This window comes from Euprymna scolopes, chromosome 6 (assembly GCF_053919585.1).
Source record: "Euprymna scolopes isolate OS-2025 chromosome 6, ASM5391958v1, whole genome shotgun sequence".
NCBI lineage: Eukaryota > Metazoa > Mollusca > Cephalopoda > Sepiida > Sepiolidae > Euprymna > Euprymna scolopes.
The window spans coordinates 140106578-140132393 of record NC_136487.1 but is presented as its reverse complement, the minus strand read 5'-3'; the positions used below and the strand labels follow the sequence as shown (position 1 = coordinate 140132393).

Below are 25816 nucleotides of genomic sequence, written 5' to 3'. Positions count from 1 at the left end.
TATAAAAAAACACACCATCACCCACACTCATTATAAAGGGGAAGGCACGCTTAATCCTTTTTATGTAGTTCTTACCTCACCTAACATCATTTATCTATATCGTTTACCCAATACTTTTTCCTGTTGTGACGTTATATACTATTTTAATGATTTTAAATGATTTTAATCGTCTTTTCAATAAATTGACTAACGCTATTTTTAATTATCACTCGTTTGAGAACGACTTATGGAAGCTGAAAACGTTCGCAACTACGACAAATTTCTTTTTACACTCGAACACAACGTTCGAACATTACCCTATCAAAAAGAAAAAATAAATTGCAAGAGAAACAAACAGGAATTTCCCTGCTCTTCAATGAAATATGCATTAGAGAAAAATTCTGCTGGCCAAGTATACTAATAATCCACCATATATATATATATATATATATATATATATATATATATATATATATATATATATATATAATGTAGTGTAACGCTGTCAATATTGTTCTTTTGTGTCAGTGTAATGTTATCCAAATTTATGTTTTAATATCTTTATAATATTATTTGATATTGGTTTTCGTGTGTACTAGTAATGTTATGCAATATTGTTTTGGGATGTCGTCATAATAGTGTAGACTATATTTTGCGTTGTCGTAACTGTATATAACGTTATACAATATTGTTTCAGTGTTGTTCTAACGTTATACAATATATATTTACTGCGCTATTGTAACGTTATCATTTTACGCGTATTATTAACGTTATCCATTGTTGTCATTGTTTGTCGTTACTGCGTTAAGAAATATTCTGTGCGTTGTAATGTTTTCCTTAATCCTTTTTTATGTAGTTGTTACCTAACCCGACGTTATTTATCTATATCATTTACCCAATACTTTTGCTTGTCGTAACGTTATATGATATTATATATGCGTGCCGTCGTAGTGTAATGCATTACTGTAACGTTATCAGTATTATTTTGGCTATAATAACGTGATTCGATATCGTTTTCCTTGGTGTTTTTGTAATGGTATCCAATATTGTCTTTGTGTGTTCTTATATCCTTATCACATTATGCGTCGTTAGTCATTGTAACGTTATTTAATGTTTTGTGTATATTCGTAACGTTATTTAATAGTTTTTTTTCGCTTGTTTTCGTTGTAACGTTAATCACTATTAGATATTGTGCGTCATTCGATGTCGTTTTGTGTGTGTTTATAACGTTATTGAATCACGTGACACATCGTCCATATTTGACTTCAATGCGACCATCGAAAAGATCGGGCATTCAAATTTTTCTTCTAGAGAAATCGTTCGTTGATTTAACGTCATCACCAAAATGAGGAAGCATATTACGAAGTTATTACAAAATATCATAAATATTTGGTTTTACAAACGTGATTGGGTGTTCACTACAGTTGTAAAAGTAGCAGTGAGTATAGTTATTGACAAAATAATAATAGAACACAATTGTATGTTGATCCATTTTTTCTTTAAGATTACTCTTACTTATATACCGTAATATTAGAAACGTCTTCTAATCAATGGTGGGAGGAGAAGATGTTTCAAAAGCACGTCTGTTCTCATGAATAGATAAAGCCAAAGAGAAAAGTCAGACTAGCTCATTTGTACATTTAACAAAAGTAAATACGTGGTTTTACAAAAGGTAATGTTGTATATAATCTAGTTCAACTTACCAGTAAAAATATATTAAAAGATAGACGTCTAGATTCCTATGTGCCCAGTGAGAGCTCCTATAAGAAAGAATAAACCCAAACACTCCCTTTGAAAGAGCATCCAAAACAAATAGTCGCAGTTGCACCATCATTTGTGTGATCAAAATATCATGAGCGAGTGTGACGGTCGTGATGAGCGGAGTCCAGGATCGAGAACTTTCATCTATAGTAAGATTATATACTAAGGTGGTAGCAAATATTTTCTATTTGCTATCCAAACTAAATTGGCCTAATATTCGAAACTGCTATCATTCAGTACGTAATACAGCTAGCCCACTTCTCATGATAGTAGAGCAATGAAAATTTGCAGAGTTCTTCAGGTTTTTCTACATAGGAACCACCCAGAGTATCGCATTTCTTCGATCGTTTAATGCAGCTATGATAGCTGTTTTTGTAAAACACATCATGTTTTCTAATCACGACGTGACTTTGGAAATCCAGGCTCTATCATCCTGGAAACGCTTTCCTTTCAAAAACAACTTGATGGCCGAGAAGATGGAAAAGTTCAAGAATGCAAGTTCAGCAAAGTAGGGAGGCATTTCATAGCCACAGGCCCGTGCTTCTGATCTGGGGACATGCGTGTTGTGAAACTAAAACTGGATCGAAAACTTCGATTACAGATAGAATACTGAAGTAGTAGAAAATATTTTCTATTCGTAACCCGAATTGAATCGACTTAATCTTTGAAATTACTATCTTAATGCATGTAAACAAAAAGAAGTGTTTTAAACAAAAATAACACTTGAAATAAGAACAGAAACTATCCCATCTGTGACTCTGATTACGTGTTTTTCATTTTTTTTTTTTTTCATATTTTTTTAATCTTTCTTAGTTTGATGGGCAACTTAAGTATCCAACATCTACTTATTTGAACGATAAAGTTAAGATCTTTAGATCTGGAGACGTAAATGGCTTATCTACCAGATGTGGTATTAAAATCCTGTTTGGCGCTACAAACACAATCAAGGTGCTGATACCAAGATTTTTCGCGAATAAACTTACTGGACTCTGCGGTGACTGTGATCGGAACCACGATGACTTTCGCCTCTCCAACGGCACAGACGTCACCGACAACCCAAAAAGGAATAATCTTGTTGGTGACAGCTACTTGAAGCCGGTATTATCCTACGACAAAAAGTAAGTAAAACAAGCGTTTACTGTTTCTATTTATTTACTGTTACTATTAAATCAATATTTGTCAAGGCTAAGAACTAATCGAGGTTAATAAGGCGAATCATTAAGTTTAGGAACACTATGGAAATACGAACATTGATCAATTGTGTGAATTGGGTTTGATTACTTATGGGCTGGTATAGGAAAAATTTTTCGCATAGAATTTGAATACGAAAACAAGGAAGCATTTCTGGTGGGAATCCCTTAAAATATTAATCGGAGTTTGTTTATATATATATATATATATATATATATATATATATATATATATATATATATATATATATATATATACTAGCAGAAGTACCCGTTGTTGACTGGGTTCAAAAACAGCCTACAGAAAATGAACTGTGATTGATGAAAGTATGATAGATTATGAAAAGGAGGTGGTTGTAAAGAGATAGGTTTTGATACTCAAAAATTTTACCCTAAGCAAAATATGATGAAAGTAAAGATAATTTTCGCGAAAATATATTCTTTTTATATCAACTTTGTTTCAATTCGTAGCCAAGAGTGACCAACAAAATGATGTTTCCTTACAAAGAGAAAACGTTATATATATAATAATATAAATATACAAGAAATAAATGTTACCATAGTCAATAAAAATTACTTTTATGGTAGAAAAGTTCATTGGTTTGTATTCTTAAGTAGTTTGCAAGAAAAAATTTTTTTAATTCACGAATCGGGGTAAAAAGATCAAAATGGCAGCGACTTTGAAATGGAGAGCCCCCGTTTTCCATTTAAAGGAGGAGCACCTGAGCATTCTGTGTTAACAATTTAAGAGATTTTTGTCAACGTAAGGAATATTTATAAACATATTTTAATGTTTTCCGTTATTTTGTGCTTGAGGAATATTCGATTATGGCATGTGTAGTTTATATAAATATTCATTTAAGTAGTTATCGCCTCAAATTTCGTTTTAATTTCGGTTCGCTGAAATTATTTCAAGTAAAGAGCATTAAAAACTATTTCCAAACAAAAAAAAAAACATGAACTGAACTTTTATTGACTACGGGAACATTTATTTCTTGTATATTTATTTTTTCGGGTAGTCATTTGTTAGCTTTTCTGCTAAACACTCTTACTAAATAATATCGACGAAATATCGAAAAACAAAGGAACAAAAACAGTTTTGAAAAATAATGAAGTTTTACTTACTTTAGTAAAATAATCCGAAACAGCAAAATGGTATATTAAAGAAGTAAACGCGTAATTATTTTAGTTTTTTAAAGCAAAGAATCTATATAAATATGAATAAGAAGAAAATGGCGCCCTTTTCAAGCAGAACAGCTTCGTTTCAGTTTTACAGTATTGAACTGTGTAGTATTGCGCCCTCGGATTTAGGGTTGTACTATTGTAATGTAAAGAACACGCAGAAAGGGTTGTAATCAACTGAATTCCTTCTAGTACACTGACAAAAAAAGATTAAACAGATATATAAATAAAAATAAAAAGGCTTAAATGTTTGTAAAAAAGACACGTAATCACAAGAGCAGGATTTTTCCTTCTTTTGACACGATAACAAGTAACGTTATTATTTTTTATCATTTATCTATTTATCTATTTTCGAAAGAGTGCCACGTGCAAGTGAAGAAGGAAAAAACGGAGTTATGCAAAATTTGTGTCTAGAATTGTTTAAAGTTCCGACTTTTTTTTGGCTTTCACTTTAATAAGAACGCGAATTTATGAGGTGAATTCATTCGACACAATATGATTCAACTAAAAAAAAATAAATAAAAGCTAACGTGAATTAAGATTAAAGTTAAGGTGTTATTGTGGACCCTCACCCTTTTTTAAAAACCTTGTTAAACTTTTTGACATATTTACATTCTATGGATGTCAGGCGCGAACGAACACCCCATAATTTTATTATACCATATTTCTTCAAACTGAAACATAATTATCAAAATATACTTACGCAAATAGATATGAAAAGTCTTTATTAAAGTTTGTGCCATATTTCTATGGAGTACAGGCGCTAATGCAGACCCCACGATTTTATTATACCATCTCTATTTAAGTTGAAACATACTTATCAAAGTATTCTTATGTACATCTATATCAAAACCCCTTGTAAACATTTTTTTTCATTTTTTATTTCCATACTGCGAACGCAGACCCCACAATTTCTATGAACCACCGTTCTGCCAGATCAAACATACCCATTCCTGATCCTTGATACATCTTCTATCATTATATGTAATCAGTGTTTTTTTTTAAATAGTCAACCATATAGGAGCCTATTCGTGACCACACACACACACACACACACACACACACACACACACACACAAACGTTCAGCTTTATATTATATTATTATAGAGGATATATATATATGTATATATATATATATATATATATATATATATATCGTAATCATCCACAGAGACTGTATTGCTGTATCTCATCCCTTCAGTGCGTCTAGAGTAGCACTCATACCGAGTAAGGGATCAAACATACAATCATCATTTTGATAGTCGGTAGCGTTATACACTGGCTAGTGGAATCGGCACCTGCAAAAGATCCCATCAAATGTCTATTTGTATAAACGTTTTGAGTTTAATGAATTTCATATTGTCTTTTTTATTGATAATTACTTCAGTAAAAACGATCTTCAAGGATAACTTTTTTGTACTCAAATAAATTTAATTAATACAGAGTAAGCCACGCCCCGTCAAAAAAGAGATCCTAAATTTTGATGGGTCTCATTTGTTAATTTTTGGAAAGAGTTCAGTGAAACTTAAGCGATAACTGGTTTAAGTCATCATATCAAAGTATCAGTCTTTGAAATATGTTTTGGTGATTATTGCTTGAGAGAAAGCATAGACTGTCCATGGTATCCTTAAAAACGATCGAGAAATGACCCTGTCTTCTTTCGTGAGACCTTCCCCGGGTTCGTGGATGGTTCTGGGTTTAAAGGTAAATCCGGAGAAACACATAAGGCAGCTAAGGTCTAAATTATGAGGTGTCCATCCAGAATCAGTCTAGAGACTTATTGATCGACTTTCAAAGTTCTCTTTCATGGACTTCTGAGTCTAAATAAGTCGAAGTGTAAAAACTTGCCCCATCTTGCTGTAACCAGAATTTGCAATACGCGATGGGCACAAGATGTGCAGCTAATTCTTATGCACATTATTTCATCATTTTCTGTTGAAAAGACACACTCACGCTATCGACCAGCTCAGCCACAGCGTTTTGAATAGTTTGGGCGATTGCCACTACATTCACTGTGATTCTCCACCGTCTCAAAATTGTTGAAGTAGTATAAGCCATTCTGGATGTTGCTCTTTAAATTGGCTTTTTTTTACATTTGCATAAAAGTACTGATCAGATTATATAATTTTAATGTGCGTGAATGGATTTTTGTTTAACGAATTATGACATAAATTCATACTAAGCTGATTTAATCAATCCATTTTTCTCTAACACTTTTCCTATGTATTTCAATTACACCAAATACTTAGCTTTAGAATAAAGTTATATTTGAAAATCTATTTCAGTTATCGATAATTTTAAATTTATTCGCCAAATAAGCCATATTTTATAAAGTTTCAAATAATTACTTTATACCATATCACTTTATTAAAACTTCACTATGATCACACACTCTTATGAATTGTTAAACGGTGAAATACGTGTCCATGAATAAACAGGTGCGCACGCGCTCATTTGCTAGAATAAATGTGTGCGAATAATTAGGAATCTGATTGGCTGATTAACACCGACAGTACCACGTGGATACATAAAAATACAAAACAATATCAATTTCATGAATTAGCCGGATGAATCCTGACGAGGATGATACGCGAAAGATTTTGTGTAGCTTAATGGTTATATGTACAGGGTGGCCGAAAAAATTTATTTAAGTGAAAAAAGAGTTATTTTTTTTTTACATAACAGAAACATTTAAAAAATACATGTATAGTGTCCTGGGACTTTTTGGCCACCCTGTATATATATATTCAAAACTTACTACCTAGCTCTAAATAGCACTGTCGAAGTAAATACTGAAAATATTTACATAAAATTTTATGTAGATACATAAAATGATTATATATATATATATATATATATATATATATATATATATATATATATATATATATACACTGAATAATCCTATTGACAGGGTTACAAGGAAAACAACGCGCGAGTAGAGTGGCAAAATGTAGAACATATAAAAGTATGAATAGTTTGTCAAGACGACGAAAACCTCGGTTGATTCACTAGATATAGACCCCCGCATTACTGCTTTGTCTTCCGGTATTTATTTGTATAGGTAAGTTCATTCGTATGTAACGCAGGTAGTTCTGCCACAACACCTCTTCCAAGGCTGATTTCTCCGAAATGTGTTTGAGTATTTCTTTCTGTTTAGTTTAATTATGAGTGAGCTCGTAAACTTTCTTTCCTGCCAGAACATCGTGGTTCTGGTGTGACTTGGGACGGATCAATATCAGATGTGTCGTAAACGGTTTCAATAGCCTCTACTTTTTCTTCCTGTAGCAAATCTTGATCCGCAGTTATATGTGTCCATATCTGGTTCACGCGCCTTTTGTGTGATCTCAACGTTTTGCGTCTATTTCCATATATTTAAATTTAATATCGAAATATCTAAATCTGTGTCTAATTTTAATTTCTTTATTCCGAATTTTTTCCGTCACAGATTTGCGAAAACCTTCTTCATGGTTTTCAGTTTCCGTCAGTGTTTTATTTCTAATTGTATTTCAGTTTCCGTCAGTGTTTTATTTCTAATTGTATTTCTGCAATGGGAATTTTTGTGTTCTATTTTTTTTTTTTTTTTTACGTACCAAACATTTTTAGACAAATATGGGCAGTCTCTGACCCAATGGAGATTTCCACATCGATTACAAGAGGGAGGAATTTTTCTTTCTGCATTTTTATTTTTAGATGTGTGCGGATATATGCGAATATTTCTCTTAGATTGTGTTTTATTTGTTACGTGCGTTTTAAATTGCTTAGCTATGTTTTATATGCGCGGTGCCAGATTCGATATCCTTCGAGTCTTTTTTTTAATGATTTCTATCTAATGACAGTTTCTGCTAATTTAATGGAGTTAAACTCGATTCGTTTTCTAATTTTATTAGAACACGCCTTCTGATTTCAGCATTTCGCCCTGATTTAAATCCTTGTGTAAATGCTAGACATTTGAAATTGTCTGCGCTGAGATCTGATAGATTAATTTCGTCGCAGTGTTTATTAACCGCAGCCGCATAAGTTCCGAAATCATCTTCGTCAGTTTTCACTAGATTCAAGTATTTCTATCGTTTATGGAATAGAGAGATTTTCGGGTTAAAACCATCCTGTAAGAAGTTTCAACTTATCGGCGAAAGATAGCTATGAAGTTTTATGTGGCAAAATAAAATCCACCAATTTATTATGTTCAGCTGTTTCTAATTTGAATAATAGCAAACGAACTTTTTTCTGGTTGGACCAATGCTGACAGGTTTACTAAAGAAGTTTTCGTATCTTCTGTAGTAAGCTGGCAATAACTTAATTTTTTCTGGTGCATAGAAACAGTTATCAATCACATTCCTTATGGAGTATTGTAAAAATGCGGTATTGTTATCAACGTATGTATTGTTTTTAACGACTTGAGAAAGTAACTCCTTCATATGCTGTTGACTTTCATGTTGTTTAACCTGTAGTTTTATTAGTTGTTGTTGTTGTTGAATTTGTAATTTTACTAAATATTCCATCACTGCCTGAAGCGCATCCATCTTTTTTATTGTTAGTAACAATAATGTACAGTTTTTTTAATCGTGTTCGGTTTGATAAAGTTTTAATTTTATGGAACAACTGAAGAGGGAAAACAATAATTCGTTTCCCACTAGTTTGCACTAAAAAAAAAACCCCGTTGTACTTCGGTTTACTTACAGTTTTAATTTGCTGTTTTAATTTGAAGGAATTCCTTGGGAATAATACTTTTTCGCCAAAGCAATTGTCTTCCTTTTGCATTGAAGACAGAAATATGTTTGCGGAACAGAAATGTTCTGAAATATTTAACCGAAAATAAAAAGAAACGAAAATCCGTACTCCTTTTTGTTCCGTATTAACTGACTAATGGTTAGATTTACCGTTTGTAGTAAACAAACAGAGAAAAAGAAAGAGAAAAAATTTATTTCCACCGTTTTTTTTTACGCAGGGTTTTTTCGTTTGTTTTTACGCAGGGTTTTTTCGTTTGTTTTTACGCAGGGTTTTTTCGTTTTTTATTGATTAGTTTGGACGTAAATGTTTACTCATTTATAAAAAGACGTTTTTCTTCTCATCAAATACTATTGTTGCAAAAAACTCTGCGTTTGCATTCCACATTAAGTAATTGATCGTCAAATAATATCGGTGTGCTGATTCTTCGTTTGCTAATTTCATAGCAAAGTTAACTGGACTTATTGAAACTGAATATCAAATCCACGTTCATCGGAATTATAGCGAATTTCCATAAGCACGTATTCAAATTCTCGTCCGCCAGAGTTATAAGAACAGTGGGACATTTTAACTCGAATATTCTTTGTGAATTCTCGAATCCTCATTTGCCAGTATTATCAGCCTGTTTAAAGGGATACAAGGAAAACAGAACACGGGAATAAAGTAGCAAAATATATTAACAGGAACATACAAAAGTGTGAGTTGTTCGTCTAGACGAGGAACAACCACCTTCGGTTTATCGGGTATAAACTCCCGCATTAACGTCTTCCAGTATTGATTGTGTATGGATCAGTTCATTCGTAGGTAACGTAGGTAGTTCAACAACAGCACACACACACACGCACACACGTACACACACACACACACACATTGGAGTCACCACTTATCAAGGCCCGAAGACCACTCGAAGATAATAGTTAATGAATGTAATCATTAATGGTTTAAATGGGCTAGAATTAGGTTATTTATTTACACCAGGGGATCACCGCACTCTTCAGCACATCCAGGTACACTTTGATGTTGACTTTCAAGCCGACTTTGCCTTTTTCTCTGTTTTTTTTCTATTTTTCTCTATACAAACGTTAATATATGATGTGGCCCTCACTTGAAACCACACTAAAAACTATCACAGTCGCTGGAAACTTCATTGATCTGTACCCCTCAAACATTGAACCATCTCGATTTTCATTTTAAGGGTGCTGACAATGGTCCTGTTGCCATAACTTGGATCGGTAAGGATCATGAGTTGTACAGCGGCGCATCTCCGATCTCGCTCGTTAAACATTATGTCACTTTCAGACATGATATAAGGTTCCTATCGCTCTCGGAATTGGTAAACAACTGGCCAACTAGTAGATGGTCTGCAAAAAAAAAAAAAAGAAAAGAAAACTGGTTTTCATCAAATGAAAATGGAATCATGTCATCATTTCTATGGAAATAATTTTATCTTTCCATCCTGTATGCTCTTATCTTGAATGTTTTCTACATAAATTTCGGCCTATGTAACATTCGACCTTTTTTCGGTGTGTCTTATCAATCTTGCAAGGACTAGTGGCATAACGGAAAAAAATACTTGATAAAATTTAGGTCTAAGTGACACTCTCCCACAGATTGAAGGTTTAAACCTTAATGTGGACAATACTCAGTATATAATTGTGAATTACTCCAAATATCTATCTAGTCCTGGCTGATGAACGAGAGCGTGCTACACCAGTAGATTTATTAAAGCGTTCCATTCGAAATCCCGTGCAGGTTCCAAAGTTTGAAAAGATTCAAAAGTCCGACAAGAAAGTTGAATGTTACATCGGCTGAAACAACGTGTAATTAATACTCCTGATAGGAATAATAGTCCAAATAATTCAAATAATACGAATTATCAATCCTCATCTTCAAAAACATAGAAGAATCAGTTTCTGAATTTTCCAAAATAAATATCATGAGCGAAAATGTTCACATAAGTAATTGATTAATGATATAATTCATGGATTTCTGTTTCTCTAGTTGTTATGGTCCCAATCCAAATATCTGCAGTCAAAAGAGCCGTTCTTTAGCCAAACGGAATGACCGATGCGGCTTAATGGAAGATATAAAAGGGCCCTTCCGTCATTGCATAGAAAACGCTCCGGACTTGGCGAACCAATTCTTCGAGGTCTGTAGCGTTGATCTCTGCATGCACGCTAGCGACAAAGACGTCATTTGCAGGAAGCTCACCGCCTTTGCAGACATATGCGCCACCCTGGGTTTTCCTGCACAGTGGAGACAGAAAAGCTTTTGCCGTAAGTGAAATATGAATATTTCTTTCTATCTTTTTACATTTGGTTATTAATCATGCATTAATCAGCACTATTATTCAATTTGGTTCGTTTTGTCTGTTTTAAGGTTCATTGACTGAAGGTAGATGAATGCTGAAAAATGGGGAAAAATAGATGAAAAAAAAATAAATTTAAGATTTTATAAAATCACAAATTAACACAAAGACTAGTGATTTGACGATTCCAAAATTTCTCCCGGTTCCGTTTCTTTAAAAATTTCTTAATATGTAATTAGAGATGTATTGTTTTTATGTGTTTTTTTTTTAAATTACTGAAAACCCCCTGTGTAGTGCCCATATTTAATTTTGCAAATGCAGAAAATAAACTAAGTGAACATAAATTACTCGAGTAAATCATTCTATTTTGCTCAAACGTTTTCTTTGTAATTGACTTAAAATTTTGAGACAACTAAAGATTTTTTAAACAAAGACGATTTGCATTAGTTCGTACTTAATGCTATTTGATTTTCTGCATAAATTACTAAAAACCACCTTAAAAATCATTTACTTAATTTTAACGAATGTGTTTTCTTTTATACAACTGAAAACATGGAACGGGCAATTAATTGATTTGCTTTAAAAATGGGCGATTTCACCAGTTTCGATGACAATACAAATATTGGGGTGTGAAATATTCGTCAACCATCATTCAATCTCGAGCAACGCCGGATTTCCCTGTGTCTATTTATAAAAATATAGTATATAGTTTATTTTGACCATAGCAAATTTGAGTAATTCTTCGACATTTCAACCCGTAATCCTGACCTATTTATTTTTATAGGCTGACATGATACATTGCATTGTTGAATGTCTGCCGCAGTTCCGTTTTTAGCGGCTGATACACACACACACACACACACACACACACACACACATATATATATATATATATATATATATATATATATATACATTCCCCATGCTTTATATTATTTTATCTAATTTTTATTTTGTTATCCTCCTCGTCCTTTCCTTATGCCTTTTCCTCTGTTTTTTTTCTCTATTTTTCTCTATACAAACGTTAATCCCCTATAGACTGACATGATACATTGTATTGTTGAATGTCTGCTGCAGTTCCGTTTTTAGCGGCTGATACACACACACACACACACACACACACACACACACACACACACACACACACACACACACACACATATATATATAAATATATATTTAAATAAATGTTTAGAGGTACAGAATTTATATACAGTTTTGAAAATAATAAGCGGAAGTTTCTCAAGAGCTCTTTCGGCTATCATCTCATCAGGAGAAAATCGATAGCGTACAAAATAATATTGTGTAGGAAATAAAGAGTTCTAATGGGGAACTTATTGAATGTGTCAAAAGTACGGGGATACTAAAATAAATTTATTAACGTTTAAAAAACGATTAAAATATTGACACAACGAGGGGAAAGAAAAAAAAAGGGAGAAAAGATTCAAAGTTCCCCAAACAGAAACAATGCGTTGGATGTTTCCTTTTGCCGGCCCAAAGAAGATTGACGCACCGCAATAGAGACAGACTCCAAAATCTTTAAATAGTTTCTGGAGTCCGCTCTATGTAGCACCTCGAACCATTCTATTTTATATCTATCGGCACAGCACGGGTTGTCAACCAAATGCTGGCCAAAAGCAGAGTCCAAGGCTGCAGAAGGAGGGAGACCACCAGACCCCATCCTCCCTTGTCTGATCTTCGATGGAACATGCTGGTTTATATGTGTCAAAAGATGCAAGGATGTTTGCCCAACATAACTAGCATCGCACTGGCATTTAAATTGATATACAATATTACTGTTTTGGATGTAAGGCAAACCATCCTTGCGAAAAGACGGAAAAGCATGTCTCGTAGTATATACCAAAGGCAAGGACACAGAATAAAAGCAGTCGTAAATACTTCTGCGAATCTGTTTGGAAAGTCTATTACTCTTTTCCCCAATCCACGGTAATTTTAAATAAACCAGGCATTTCAAGGGTCCAAACTTTTTAGGGGATTTAAAATCCGCAACCTTTTTGAAAATACAGTCATCAATAAGGTCAACAGGATAACCATTATTGATGAATATTTCCCTGATCTTATCGAGTTCAGCGTCTAATCTGTTAGGCGAACAAATATTATTTTGTACGCTATCGATTTTCTCCTGATGAGATGATAGCCGAAAGAGTTCTTGAGAAACTTCCGCTTATTATTTTCAAAACTATATATATATATATTATTTTTAAAACTATATATATATATATATATATATATATATATATATATATATATATATATATATGTATATATATATATATACATTCCCCATGCTTTATATTATTTTATCTATTTTTTATTTTTGTTTTGTTATCCTCCTCGTCCTTTCCTTATGCCTTTTCCTCTGTTTTTTTTTCTTTTCTTCTCTATACAAACGTTAATCCCCTCCCCCTTTTCCGTCTTCTTCCCATATATTAAAAACAATTTTCCTTTTTATTTCTATTTTTAATAACATGTAATGTAACCTCCTAATAAAAATTTCTTGCGACGCTGAATAGCTGAACGATTTTCATTACGGATTAAACAATTGTGTAAGCTATATTGCCTGAAGAGGTCACTAGGTACTGGTAACTAGCTGACCGAAACATGCTCATGAATGTATAGCGACATATAAATGTTTATGTAAAAACAACAAAAAAGTATGTCTTGCCCTACTTCGGTATTGAGCACTCCTGTGTTAATCTCGTTAAAACTTCATTGGTTCCTGTGACTCTGAAAAATATTAACCTTGAGTTATGCATGATCGCGTTGACACACCAATTCTCGTCAGATCACCGAAGTTAAGCAACGTTGAGCCTGGTTAGTATCAGATGGGTGACCATTTGGGAATTCTAGGCGCTGTATGTGCTCTCCGCTTATTTTGGCATTTGTTTCCAGTCGTCCTGTACTTCACTTGCCACTGGTATTTAACAATGTCGTCTCAGGAGATGTGTGGGGGGAGAATGCGCACCTCCTGCCACAAAAATTTCACGCGTAAGCAACCCTTCATGGGTATCCATAGTCTGTCCAAGACTGAAAGAGCCTGCTTTATATATATATATATATATATATATATATATATATATATATATATATATATATATATAATTATTAAATACCTACAGACAGTAGTGTTTCATCCTTTCAGGAATCATCAGTGCAGGGTGGCACGATTACCGCCGGTCGGTAGATTCGAACCCGGCAACGAAGCCATATCTCTCTCTCTCTCTCTCTCTCTCTCTCTCTCTCTCTCTATATATATATATATATATATATATATATATATATATATATATATATATATATATATATATATATATATATATACTTCCCATTAAGAAGCAGAAACATCGCAACGCTGGTTAATCCACGTAGACTGTTTCCGTTGTTTTCCATTGTTTAATGACTCCATTAGCAAGAACCAAATGCACACGGCCACTTTCAACCGCGTGAAATATTGTTGAAATTTAAACATTTATTTTTAAATCTTTTTAACATCTGTCAGAGTGATCTAATGATTATAATATCATGATCGGCGCATGCGAGCTAAAGTGACCCACTTTATTTCGACTGTAAAGTGCTCAACGAGAAGAATTGTGTTTTTTTAAAGAGGCTGTCATAAGTATTTACTATAATAATTATTAAATACCTACAGACACTAGTGTTTCGGGAATCATCAGTGTAGGATATCACGATTATCGCCGGTCAGTAGATTCGAACCCAGTAACGAAGCCATCTCTGACTCCATTAGCAAAGACCAAATCCACACGGTCACCGTATATATATACTTCCTATTGAGAAGTGGAAACATCGCAAGGTCGGTTGATCAACGTTGACTGTTTCCATTTCTTTTTTATAATTTGCACTTTGTATTGAGCACTTGAGTCTAAAAAAAATATTGGTTTTGTTCTCAATGTATTCAAACTTAGTTAATATGTACGTATATTTTATTATTATCTCATGTATATACACACGCATAAAATTATAAGTTTATATAATACATTTTCAATACTTACTTCAATAGTGCTCAATACAATAATAGAGCTTAAAAGTAGTAGCAAAAAAGTACATCTATAGCAAGCAAACTATAGAGTGGTTCATATTTCATTCCCCCTGGAAATTATCAGGCTAAATGTGCGGATTTTTTGTTGACGATTGTTTTCATTATATCTAAATAGTGTTTAATTTATTTCGTTAACAAATCAATCAGATTCGTTGTTGTTATTACTTTCATAGACTATTTTCATCTGTCTTGTCAAACAAAACATTTAAATCTTTTTGTACATAAATATATGAATTAATTATGGACCCATGTTTTTCTAATTTTTTTGTTTTTATTTTCTGAAGCTTTCAAATGTCCGCAAAACATGGAATATAGGAGTGAGTCAGAAACCTGTCTGAAATCTTGTATGGAACCATCGAATAAGAAATGCGATATGGTTCTTTCCGAAGGCTGCAGTTGTATGACCGGATACATCACCAGTGGAAACAGTTGCGTCGAGCCTAATAATTGTGGATGCATTTACAACAAAACCGGTGACTATGTACCAGTAAGATAACGGAAAACATTACAAATATTTGCATATTTATTGTAATTGTAGCATCACACCGTAACCGTCGTAAATACATAGATTCAGGCCTGTCTAATGAAAAATGACATCATGCCTGAGGTCGTAGCATGTTTTTTTTATATAAAAGTCGAACTTTCCTCGAATATAAATTATTTTTATAAATATAATTTTTTTAAATGCATTTAATTTCGTTTTTGTTATTTCCCTCAATCTAAAAACCGCAACTTTTGTGTTAAAACAAACTAATAAAGCACGTTTACGTTTTCTTTTTACTAACAAAATAGACGTTCAATTCGTTTTTCATATGAAAATACCGTTTTCATATTAAGAACAACCCATAATATTCTGCAAATATATAAGCATATGTGGCAAATACATACTTATAGCTAGTAAGCTACACAAACGTCTGTTTCTTTCTACTAAAAACATCGTTAGTCTGATAAATTCTTGCAATAGAAGGATATACTCGCGATAAGTATATATTGTACAATGGTGCAGTTATATATATATGTATATATGTGTGTGTGTGTGTGTGTGTGTGTGTGTGCGTGTGTGTGTGTGTGTGTGTTATACCGGCCTTCCTTGAACAGAGGAATTTAAACCGATTAGCACTATAAATAGCGCTAGTAATTCCAACACCGGTTAAAGAGATGCGACTGCACTTCAACTGCTAGCCGAGTGCCCAGCAGATATACACGATTTCCTATCTTTGTACATTATTGTTAATACACTTGTTCCTTAACCGAACCTCGACTTGATTGTTCTAACTTTCACTGTTGTTCCACGACACAACAAGATATATATATATATATATATATATATATATATATATATATATATATATATATATATATATATGTATATATATACGTATATATATATATATATATATATATATATATATATATATAGAGAGAGAGAGAGAGAGAGATAGTCAAAAGAATAAGATCGATTCTTTAACAGAAGACTTATCGATATAATGCAAAGTCTAACAAATTGTTTTGGAGCTGATATAGAGTATAAATCAAATAAGAAAACGACAATATACAAATATATACTAATATAGATTTATTCGTTCATTCAATGAGGATGATGCATCAATTCGGGATGAAGGATACGTAAAACTATTTATACGTCGCATCCCTAATATGTTACCTAGCATCTTCTCTCCTCTTCATTCGGCTTCAAAATACCATGGTATAAAGAGTTTTAAACAACCCTAATTGATGTATCATCCTTATTTAATAAACGAATAAATCTATATACATTAGTATGTATTTGTATATTGCCGTTTTCTTATTTTATTTATAGCCTCTCTCTCTCTCTCTCTTTATATATATATATATATATATATATATATATATATATATATATATATATATATATATATATATATATATATATATATGTACAGGGGGTCCACAAAGTCTGGCTACATTATGTAGCCAGACTTTGTGGAAGCATCCTGTAGATTATGTAGCCAGATTTGTGTGCACCCTGTATATATATATATATATATATATATATATATATATATATATATATATATACGTGTGTGTGTGTGCGTGCGCGCACGCGCGTGTATATATATATATATATATATATATATATATATATATATATATATATATACAGGGTGCCCACAAAGTCTGGCTACATAATCTACAGGATGCTTCCACAAAGTCTGGCTACATAATGTAGCCAGACTTTGTGGACACCCTGTATATATATATATATATATATATATATATATATATATATATATATATATATATATATAGGCGGCAAAAAGAAAGTCCGCACTTGTAATTTTTTCAAAAACTGCAAAATTGAGCTAAATTTAATGTTTAAACAAACTATACCTCATTTGATTGCCCTTTTATTCCTCTATAATTTTACCTGTTCATATTTGACTTTTAATTGAAATATTCTAGTGTTCACGTCAATTTAAAAAAATAATTTCAAATTGAGGAGACAAAAAGAAAGTCCGCACAATGGAAAATTGTTATTTACATGTAACTTTAGAACATTAATGCAAAACAAATACAACAATGAACTAGTTAATATTTAGTAACATAGCCCTTCTGCAATTTGATAGCATGCAATCTTTAGAGAATTCCTTGAATTAGACTGCAGCAATACTCCGGAGAAAGGGCATCCCACTTTTCTTTCATTTTTGTCCAAAGTTCTTCCAAATTTGAAATTTTATCATTGCGTAGCTGTTGCTTGATGTAATTTCATACGTTTTCGATAGGATTGAGGTCTGAAGATTGTGCAGGGCAATCCAAACACGGAATATCATGCTCTTCCAGTAACCTCTTGACATTGCCAGCTGTGTTATCCTGCATGAAGATGGTTGCAAGCGAACTATAGGCCCTTGACCATTGGTACTAATAATGCCCCACACCAAAACTAAACCTCCACCACCTTGCAGCGTTGAAACTGAGCACCTAGGATTAAATTTTTCCAACAGACATACTGCCTACCATCACCGCCTAGCCTATTGAACTTGCTTTCGTCGCTAAAAAGCACTTTTGACCAATATGAAGAGTCATGATCTTCATTTCATCTGACGAAGTCCAGACGGCGCTTACTGTTCTTTACAGAAACCATTGGTTTGCGTCTTGCAACATATCCTCGCAAATTAAATTCCTTTAATCTGTTCTTGACAGTAGAAAGAGAGCACTTTTTAACAAGATTGCACTGTTGTTGGATTTAGGGAGCTGTTTCAAATCTGTTTCTTAGGCTGCGGATCTTGATAGCATTGTCTTCCCTGTAAGAAGTAACTCTAGTACGATCAGATTTAGGGGCATTATGAACACTGCCAGTGGTTTGATGCTTTTGCACAGTCTTTCGTACCGTTTTCTCATCACATTTCCATCTATGGGCAATTTCTCAATTGGATAAACCAGAAAAGTGGAGATTAATGAGGTCCTGATGATCACTAAGAGAAAATCGTGGCATATGGACTAAATGTTACGTTGTATAAACTGGAACAACAGTAATTACGATTTGAGATGCTTTGTTGCCTGTTGATGGATATTTTAAACTGATTTAGGGGCGATAATTTAAGCTGGTTTTAAGCGAATTTGTTGCTGCGGACTTCTTTTTGCCTCCTCAATTTGAAGTTATTTTTTTAAATTGACGTGAACACTAGAATATTTCAATTAAAAGTCAAATATGAACAGGTAAAATTATAGAAGAATAAAATGCCAATCAAACGAGGTATAGGTTGTTAAAACAGTTACATTAAATTTAGCTTAAATTTGCAGTTTTTAAAAAATTACAAGTGCGGACTTTCTTTTTGTCGACACTATATATATATATATATATATATATATATATATATATTACATACATGAACCAATTTAAAACATGGAATGAGATCTCAAGCAAGGTAGAAGAAGCGAGATATAAGCTTAGGTCAATTGATACTACTGAAATATATTGGTTAATGGCGTGTGTTATTTCTACTAGTCTAGTGTGTTTGCATACTTATTTATTATTCTATATACTAAACATTCCATGCACATGAAACGCCAATACAGATAGTATCATTACGTATGCTTTTGACTAAAATTTTAATGTTTATCATTGTAGTTTTGCTTTCCTAAGCCAAATAACATAGTAATTATAAACACTATCGTGTATATATATATATATATATATATATATATATATATGTGTGTGTGTGTGTGTGTGTGTGTGTGTGTGTGTGTGTGTGTGTGTGTGTGTGTGTGTGTGTGTGTATATGTATATATAAAACAAATAAATCATCACTTATCAAGGCCTGGAGGCCACTCGAGGTTAAGGGTTAATGAGTGAACAGTAGTCAATGGGAAAATATCGTAGTAATCATTAGTAGTAAATTTGGGTACATTGAATTACTTAAGAGGACGGCACATCAAGAACTTGTTCATGTTAGACTTGAAGATAACCATATTGTAGTCAGTTGCAAAGCAGAAAAACGGAACAGAGTTCCACAGGTGTGTAGTTCTAAGAAAGAAGGTTTGTTCATGGAATCTACTTTAAGGTTTAGGCACAGATAAAGAGTAAGGGAGATTATTGATAGTGGTTTCAACTAGACAAGTGTTTTTCGCGAAAGTCAGGCCAGAGGGAACCATAGATTGGAGCTCAGATGAGCACACTTGGCACGAAAATAGTGATAAAGCAGAGACAGGCTCGCAACGTCTCTTCTGTAGGAAAGATGTCTCAGGGAAGAGAAAATAGCATCTCCCCTGGGCTACGAAATCTATTTTCAACTCTGTCAAGGCAGGATAAGCTGCTTCTAGCAGCTCCTGTCCAGATGTGGCAACAGTACTGGACGTACTTGTCTTATACAGGTAAAGAATTGCATCAGCAGTGAGATATCTACTGGATTGCTAGAATGACCCCACCATTTTCTCAGAAACTTTGATGTGCATGTTCCATCTCAGATCAAGAGTAAAGGTCAGACCTAGAAGCTTATCGAAACATGGAGTCTTCCCAAAACGAGAGCCATCCATTTCAATTGATGCCAGATGGGGATCAGAGCGTTGATGATGGAAAGATAGAAGCTTGGTTTTAGATGTATTAAAATTAACCAGCCACCTCTTTCCTCATTGCACACTTTATCAAGATCTAAGGAGGGAGAATCAGAGAGAATTTGGTCGTTTACAGCCTTTGAAGTGTTGTCATAGATGGTAGTGTCATTAGCATAAATGTCTACGGATGATCTTAAAATGTGATATGGGAGATCATTGATGTAGATCAGGAAGAGAGTTGGGTGTAGGATGGACTCATAAGGGACTCCAGCATTAATAGTGTGAGTTTTTGATTTCTGCCCATCAACTAATACTCTTATGAGCCTATTAGATTATTATTAGAAATGATTTAATAATTGAAAAGACATTTCCGGCTATACCGTAGCTGGAGATTTCGTGGAGAAAACATTCATGCCATACCCTATCAAAGGCCTTCGATATGTCAAAGGCAATTGCCCTAGAAAGAAAGCTTCCATTGAGAGATTCGCTAATCCTATGAGATATAACTGTTAGCACATCTGCTGTAGATCTAGCAGAACGGAACCCATATTGCATGTCACTGAGGAGGTTATTTTTGCTGAAGTGGATAACTACTTCTCTATCTTACACAGATTCCAGCAACTTACTCATGACACACAGGAGGCTGATTGGTCTGTATTGAAATGGATTGAATTTTTAAATACAGGACATACTGATGAGGTTTTCCAAGGTGTTGGGAAGCAGTTCTCATTAAGACAACACTTAAACAACTTTGGTTAAAGCCAGTTGCTTTACCGGAATCGAAGTTTTTATGATTAGCTTGGCAACATCATGCACAGATATTTGTATGTTGCATTTTCACACACAGAAGGAAATATAGAGGTTGGTGGCTCTGATTGTATAGGATGGAATTAGATTTTGATTTAGATTCTGATGCTGACGAAATTACCTCAAGCTTCATTGGTGATGGTTGGGATAGAGCACACGCTTCTATTCAGGACCTTTTTTGTTATCTGCCAAGATTGGTGGGAACCAAGCTACTGGTCAGCTACTTTGGACTTGACGGACTGAGCATATCACTTCCCAATATGTTCAACTCAAGATACAGAACATTATAGTCATCCAAAAACAATGCTCTTTTGCTGAATCACAACTAATCAGTGTGGCTAGACAAGCAACTACCTCAAGTCAGGATTGAAACTCGATCGCTTGAACGACAGTCAATGCTTCTAATTATTATATATATATATATATATATATGTATATATATATATATATATATATAGGTTAAAAAGATCATGAATAAAAGTCATATAGAAATGTATTCTATTATCAAGTTAAGATGAACGAAAATGAGGAAAGAGTAGGAAAGAACCTTTTTGAGCCATGACATTTCGAAGTCAAATGCTTTTATTCCTCATCTGTTTAATTTATGAATTGCTCTTCTTAACCGGGTAGACATTCTACTATTTTGAAGTTTACTTTATTAGATATCAGACATCCGTATATCTGCCTTTGTTTGTTTGGCCTTTTGGTCAAGATAAAAGTGTAGTATCTGCTCTTCAGATGCTGCACTTCCATTTCTTGTTCTCTTTCGGTGGAGGACAGTCCTTCGCGACTGAGACAATTTTTTATTTTTGTACCTTTTCTCCACGTTAAAAGACAACCCGTGGAGAGGCATTGTAAATAGGCACAATATATATATAGATAGATATGCTATGACGTTACACATGGTCATGTATGACGTCATAGAGATGACATCATAGAGGATATGTAGATGACGTCATAGAGATTACATGTATGGAAATGGATGAAAAATTTAAAATTCCCCGGGCAACGCCGGGCAGCCTGCTAGTATATATATATATATATTTATATATATATATATATATATATATATTATATATATATATATATATATATATTATATATATATATATATATATATACATATATATATATATAGAGAGAGAGAGAGAGAGAGAGAGAGAGAAAGAAAGTATCAGTAAATAAGAAAACGACATTATAAAAATATATACTATTGTATATAGATTTATTCATCTATTAAATAAGGATGATACATCTATTAGGGGTGTAGGATAAGTAAAACTCTTTCTATCATTATATTTCGAAGCCTAATGCTTAACAGTCTCAATATTTTATCTCTCACTGCTCAATTATTTCGCTACTAATGTAACTATTGCTAGACGTCGCATCCTTATTATGTTACTTGGCATCTTCTCTCCTCTTCTGATGAGGATTCGAAATACCATGGTAAAAATTTTTTTTACTCATCCTACACCCCTAATTGATGTATCTTCCTCATTGAATAAACGAATAAATCTATATATATATTAGTATATATGTTTATATTGACATTTTCTTATTTTACTGATACTCTATATAAGCTCCAAAACAATTTGTTGAGATTTGAATTATCCCAATGTCTTTGTAATATTCATCAAAGAAGCAAGCAGCCATGCGTTTGTGCCTTGTGTGGCTGTACAACGATAAATAAATAATCAACACTCACCTCGGAAGCGTCCTTATGTCTATCTGTCCTGCGGGCTAAGAAGAAAAAAATCCAAGAGATCCAAGATATATATATATATATATATATATATATATATATATATATATATATATATATATAATAGAAACAGAAACAGAATATATATATATATATATATATAATAGAAACAGAAACAGAAAGGACAGATTATTAACCAGACACACCCAACCCCACCCCACCACCACTACCTTTATCTGCCCAAATTGCACAAGACAAATTGGGTCTAGGATTGGGCTCTATGCTCACCTGAGGACCCACAGAAGCCACAACGGAGGACAGTCTTACTCAGACACGAGTGACCGCCGATGATGATGATGATATATATATAATATATATATATATATAATATATATATATATATATATATATATATATATATATATATATATATATATATATTAGTGATAGGACGATTCAAATATTTTTCCCGATTTTGATACTATTACCGATTCTGTACTAAATTTCTGATTCCGATACAATTACTGATTCCGATTCTTTCTATAGTTGTATTTTTTCTCCGATTACCATAAAAACACATGTTAAATGTGTTCATATTTTACTAAACGTAAAAATACACATGTGGGGGATGATCTATCGATTTTAGCTTCACTGGTGGTATAATCAATAAATATTTATTATTTTAGCATTATTATTAGCAGTGGAAGATTTTGCTCTAAACAAAATAAAATTTTAAAAAAGGCAATTAAAAGAACCGTTTTGGCATCGGAAAATCGGCACAAATTTTTCTGATTCAGGTACCGATTTCGATACCATTCCAATTAATCATCCTAACACTAATATATTATATATACATACATATATTGATATAATATATTATATATACATACATATATTGATATAATATATTATATATACATATATATATTGATATAATATATTATATATACATACATATATTGATATAGTGGCGCAAACTAATTATCAGATCATCCCATGTTTTGTCCGAATTTATGAATAAAGAAAAGAAGTGACCAAATGTTACATTTTATTAAATATTTAATCATCAATATACTTTCCCTGATTATCTATGACTTCTTTCCATTTATTAACAAGCTTATTAATTCCATCACTGTAAAATCATTTGGCTTTTATTCGAAAAACTCACAGATGTTAATTTAAACATCTTTCTGCATTATAAAAGCTGTTCCTTCCAAATGATTTTGTAAGCTACAAAAGATATGATAGTCTGAAGTCGCAAGGTCAGGAGAATAGAGTGGATGAGGAATTTTCTCCCAACCAAGTTCTTCGATCTTTTGTGAGGTGATTCTGGCTGTGTGGGGTCGGGTATTGTCCTGATGAAATATCACCCGTTTTCGATTCACAAGAGCAGGTCTTTGTCCCCTCAAAGCTTGGTTCAAAGGCTTTAATTGCTGACAGTAGATTTGAGCATTAATTGTTGCCTTATATGGTAAAAAATCATGTTAGTAAGGTTGTAATCAAGCAAATTTAAATTTTACCGTTCTGTAAAAAAATATGTAATCAGTTAAAATACATTTAAACATAAAAATGTAAAAAATTACACAATATTTTTTTAAAGTTTCGTTCAATTTAAAACAAAAGTAAAAATTCGGACAGAACTTATGGGATGACCTGATTTTATGGGTGATAGTGACAGTAATAAATAAACGATAAAAATGGATCTAATTGTTTACATTATTAATGAATAGAATATAAACATGTTATTCCTTCAGTAATCGACAAAGTTAGACAGAATAATTTGCAATTTAATGTATTCACTATGAAAAAATGAATATATTTCACATATATTATATTTAAGATACCATCAAGATACCACATATGTTAGTTTATTTGCACCACTTTAAAATACAAATGCATTTCTTTTTTTTTTCTTTTTTTTTTACGATGATAACCAAAGCAATAAACCAATTTTCCTTTTTCTCTTTTTTTATTCAGCGTGGTTTGAAATTCGTGTCTCCCGACTGCGAGAAGTTTGAATGTTTGGGAAGGATTGAGGCTACTCAGCCGGAATTGGTGAGTGTGGGCAAAATTAAATGCGCAGAGAATGCTAAATGCAGTGTTTTGCCAAACCAGACCTTCGGCTGCATTTGTCCAGAAGGCTACATCGGAAATGGAGTTACTTTTTGTAAAGTAAGCACAGGTACGATACCTTGGATTTGGCCAAGGAGTTTGGCACATATAATTTTCACAGACATGACCATATCCCATTGTTTTGTAAGGAAAGGTTGGATCTAAAAGATACCGTAGGTTCTCTTTTCTTTTTTAAAATTTTCTCATCAATTTTTTTTGTACCTGCGGATGGAGCATCCTCCCGGACGCCGGACATTCACTCACTATCTCATACATTCAACCGCAATTATTTGTATCTCTCTTGCACTTGGTTAACCAGGTATATTTGCCTGGTAGTTTTTGAAATTCTTTTTCATAAGTCTCCTTGCTCTTATAATTACTGGAATAATGGAGATCTTCACAAGATTCCAGCTTCTTTTCATGTCGTACATAAGACCTTGGTGTTTCTTTATCTTTTTCCATCTCAACTCTGTTTAACTCATCATCATTGGGGACACTGACTTCTACTAAGGTTGCTTCTTTCTCCTTCTTATCTTATATCACTATGCCAGGTTTAATAGCTCCGTTTTCAAGGTACGTAACTGTATGAATTGCATAGTTAAAGTGAAAGGCATATAACATATGCCCAATATTACTTTCTGGTTCGTGTTCCCAGGACTAGCCGTAGCATTCGATATTCAACTTTTAACAGATGGTCCAGTGGGAATATTTACGCACTTCATTGCGCTGCATTGTATAGTAGGTGGCTCTCATCATTTTCTTGCCATTTTATTTTAGCTAGGTATAAATAGTGACTACCATGTAAAAAAAAAAAAGCTAGATATAAATGGTGACTGACTACCATGTAAAAAATAAAAAGAAAAAAGCTAGGTAGAAAAAAAATTAGGTGTAAATGGTGACTGACTACCATGTAAAAAAAAAGTTAGGTATAAATGGT

General features: G+C 33.0%; 1 protein-coding gene across 1 annotated transcript in view; it reads left to right on the top strand.

The window, feature by feature from the left end:
- The window catches only part of LOC145277997 (zonadhesin-like), a 441395-nt gene that overhangs the window by 374736 nt on the left and 40843 nt on the right, over positions 1–25816 (top strand). The window contains exons 23-26 of the mRNA XM_080130167.1: positions 2554–2858; positions 10843–11117; positions 15512–15714; positions 24745–24949. Of these exons, the coding sequence (XP_079986293.1) occupies positions 2554–2858; positions 10843–11117; positions 15512–15714; positions 24745–24949 (988 nt within the window). The remainder of the gene's footprint in view (positions 1–2553; positions 2859–10842; positions 11118–15511; positions 15715–24744; positions 24950–25816) is intronic.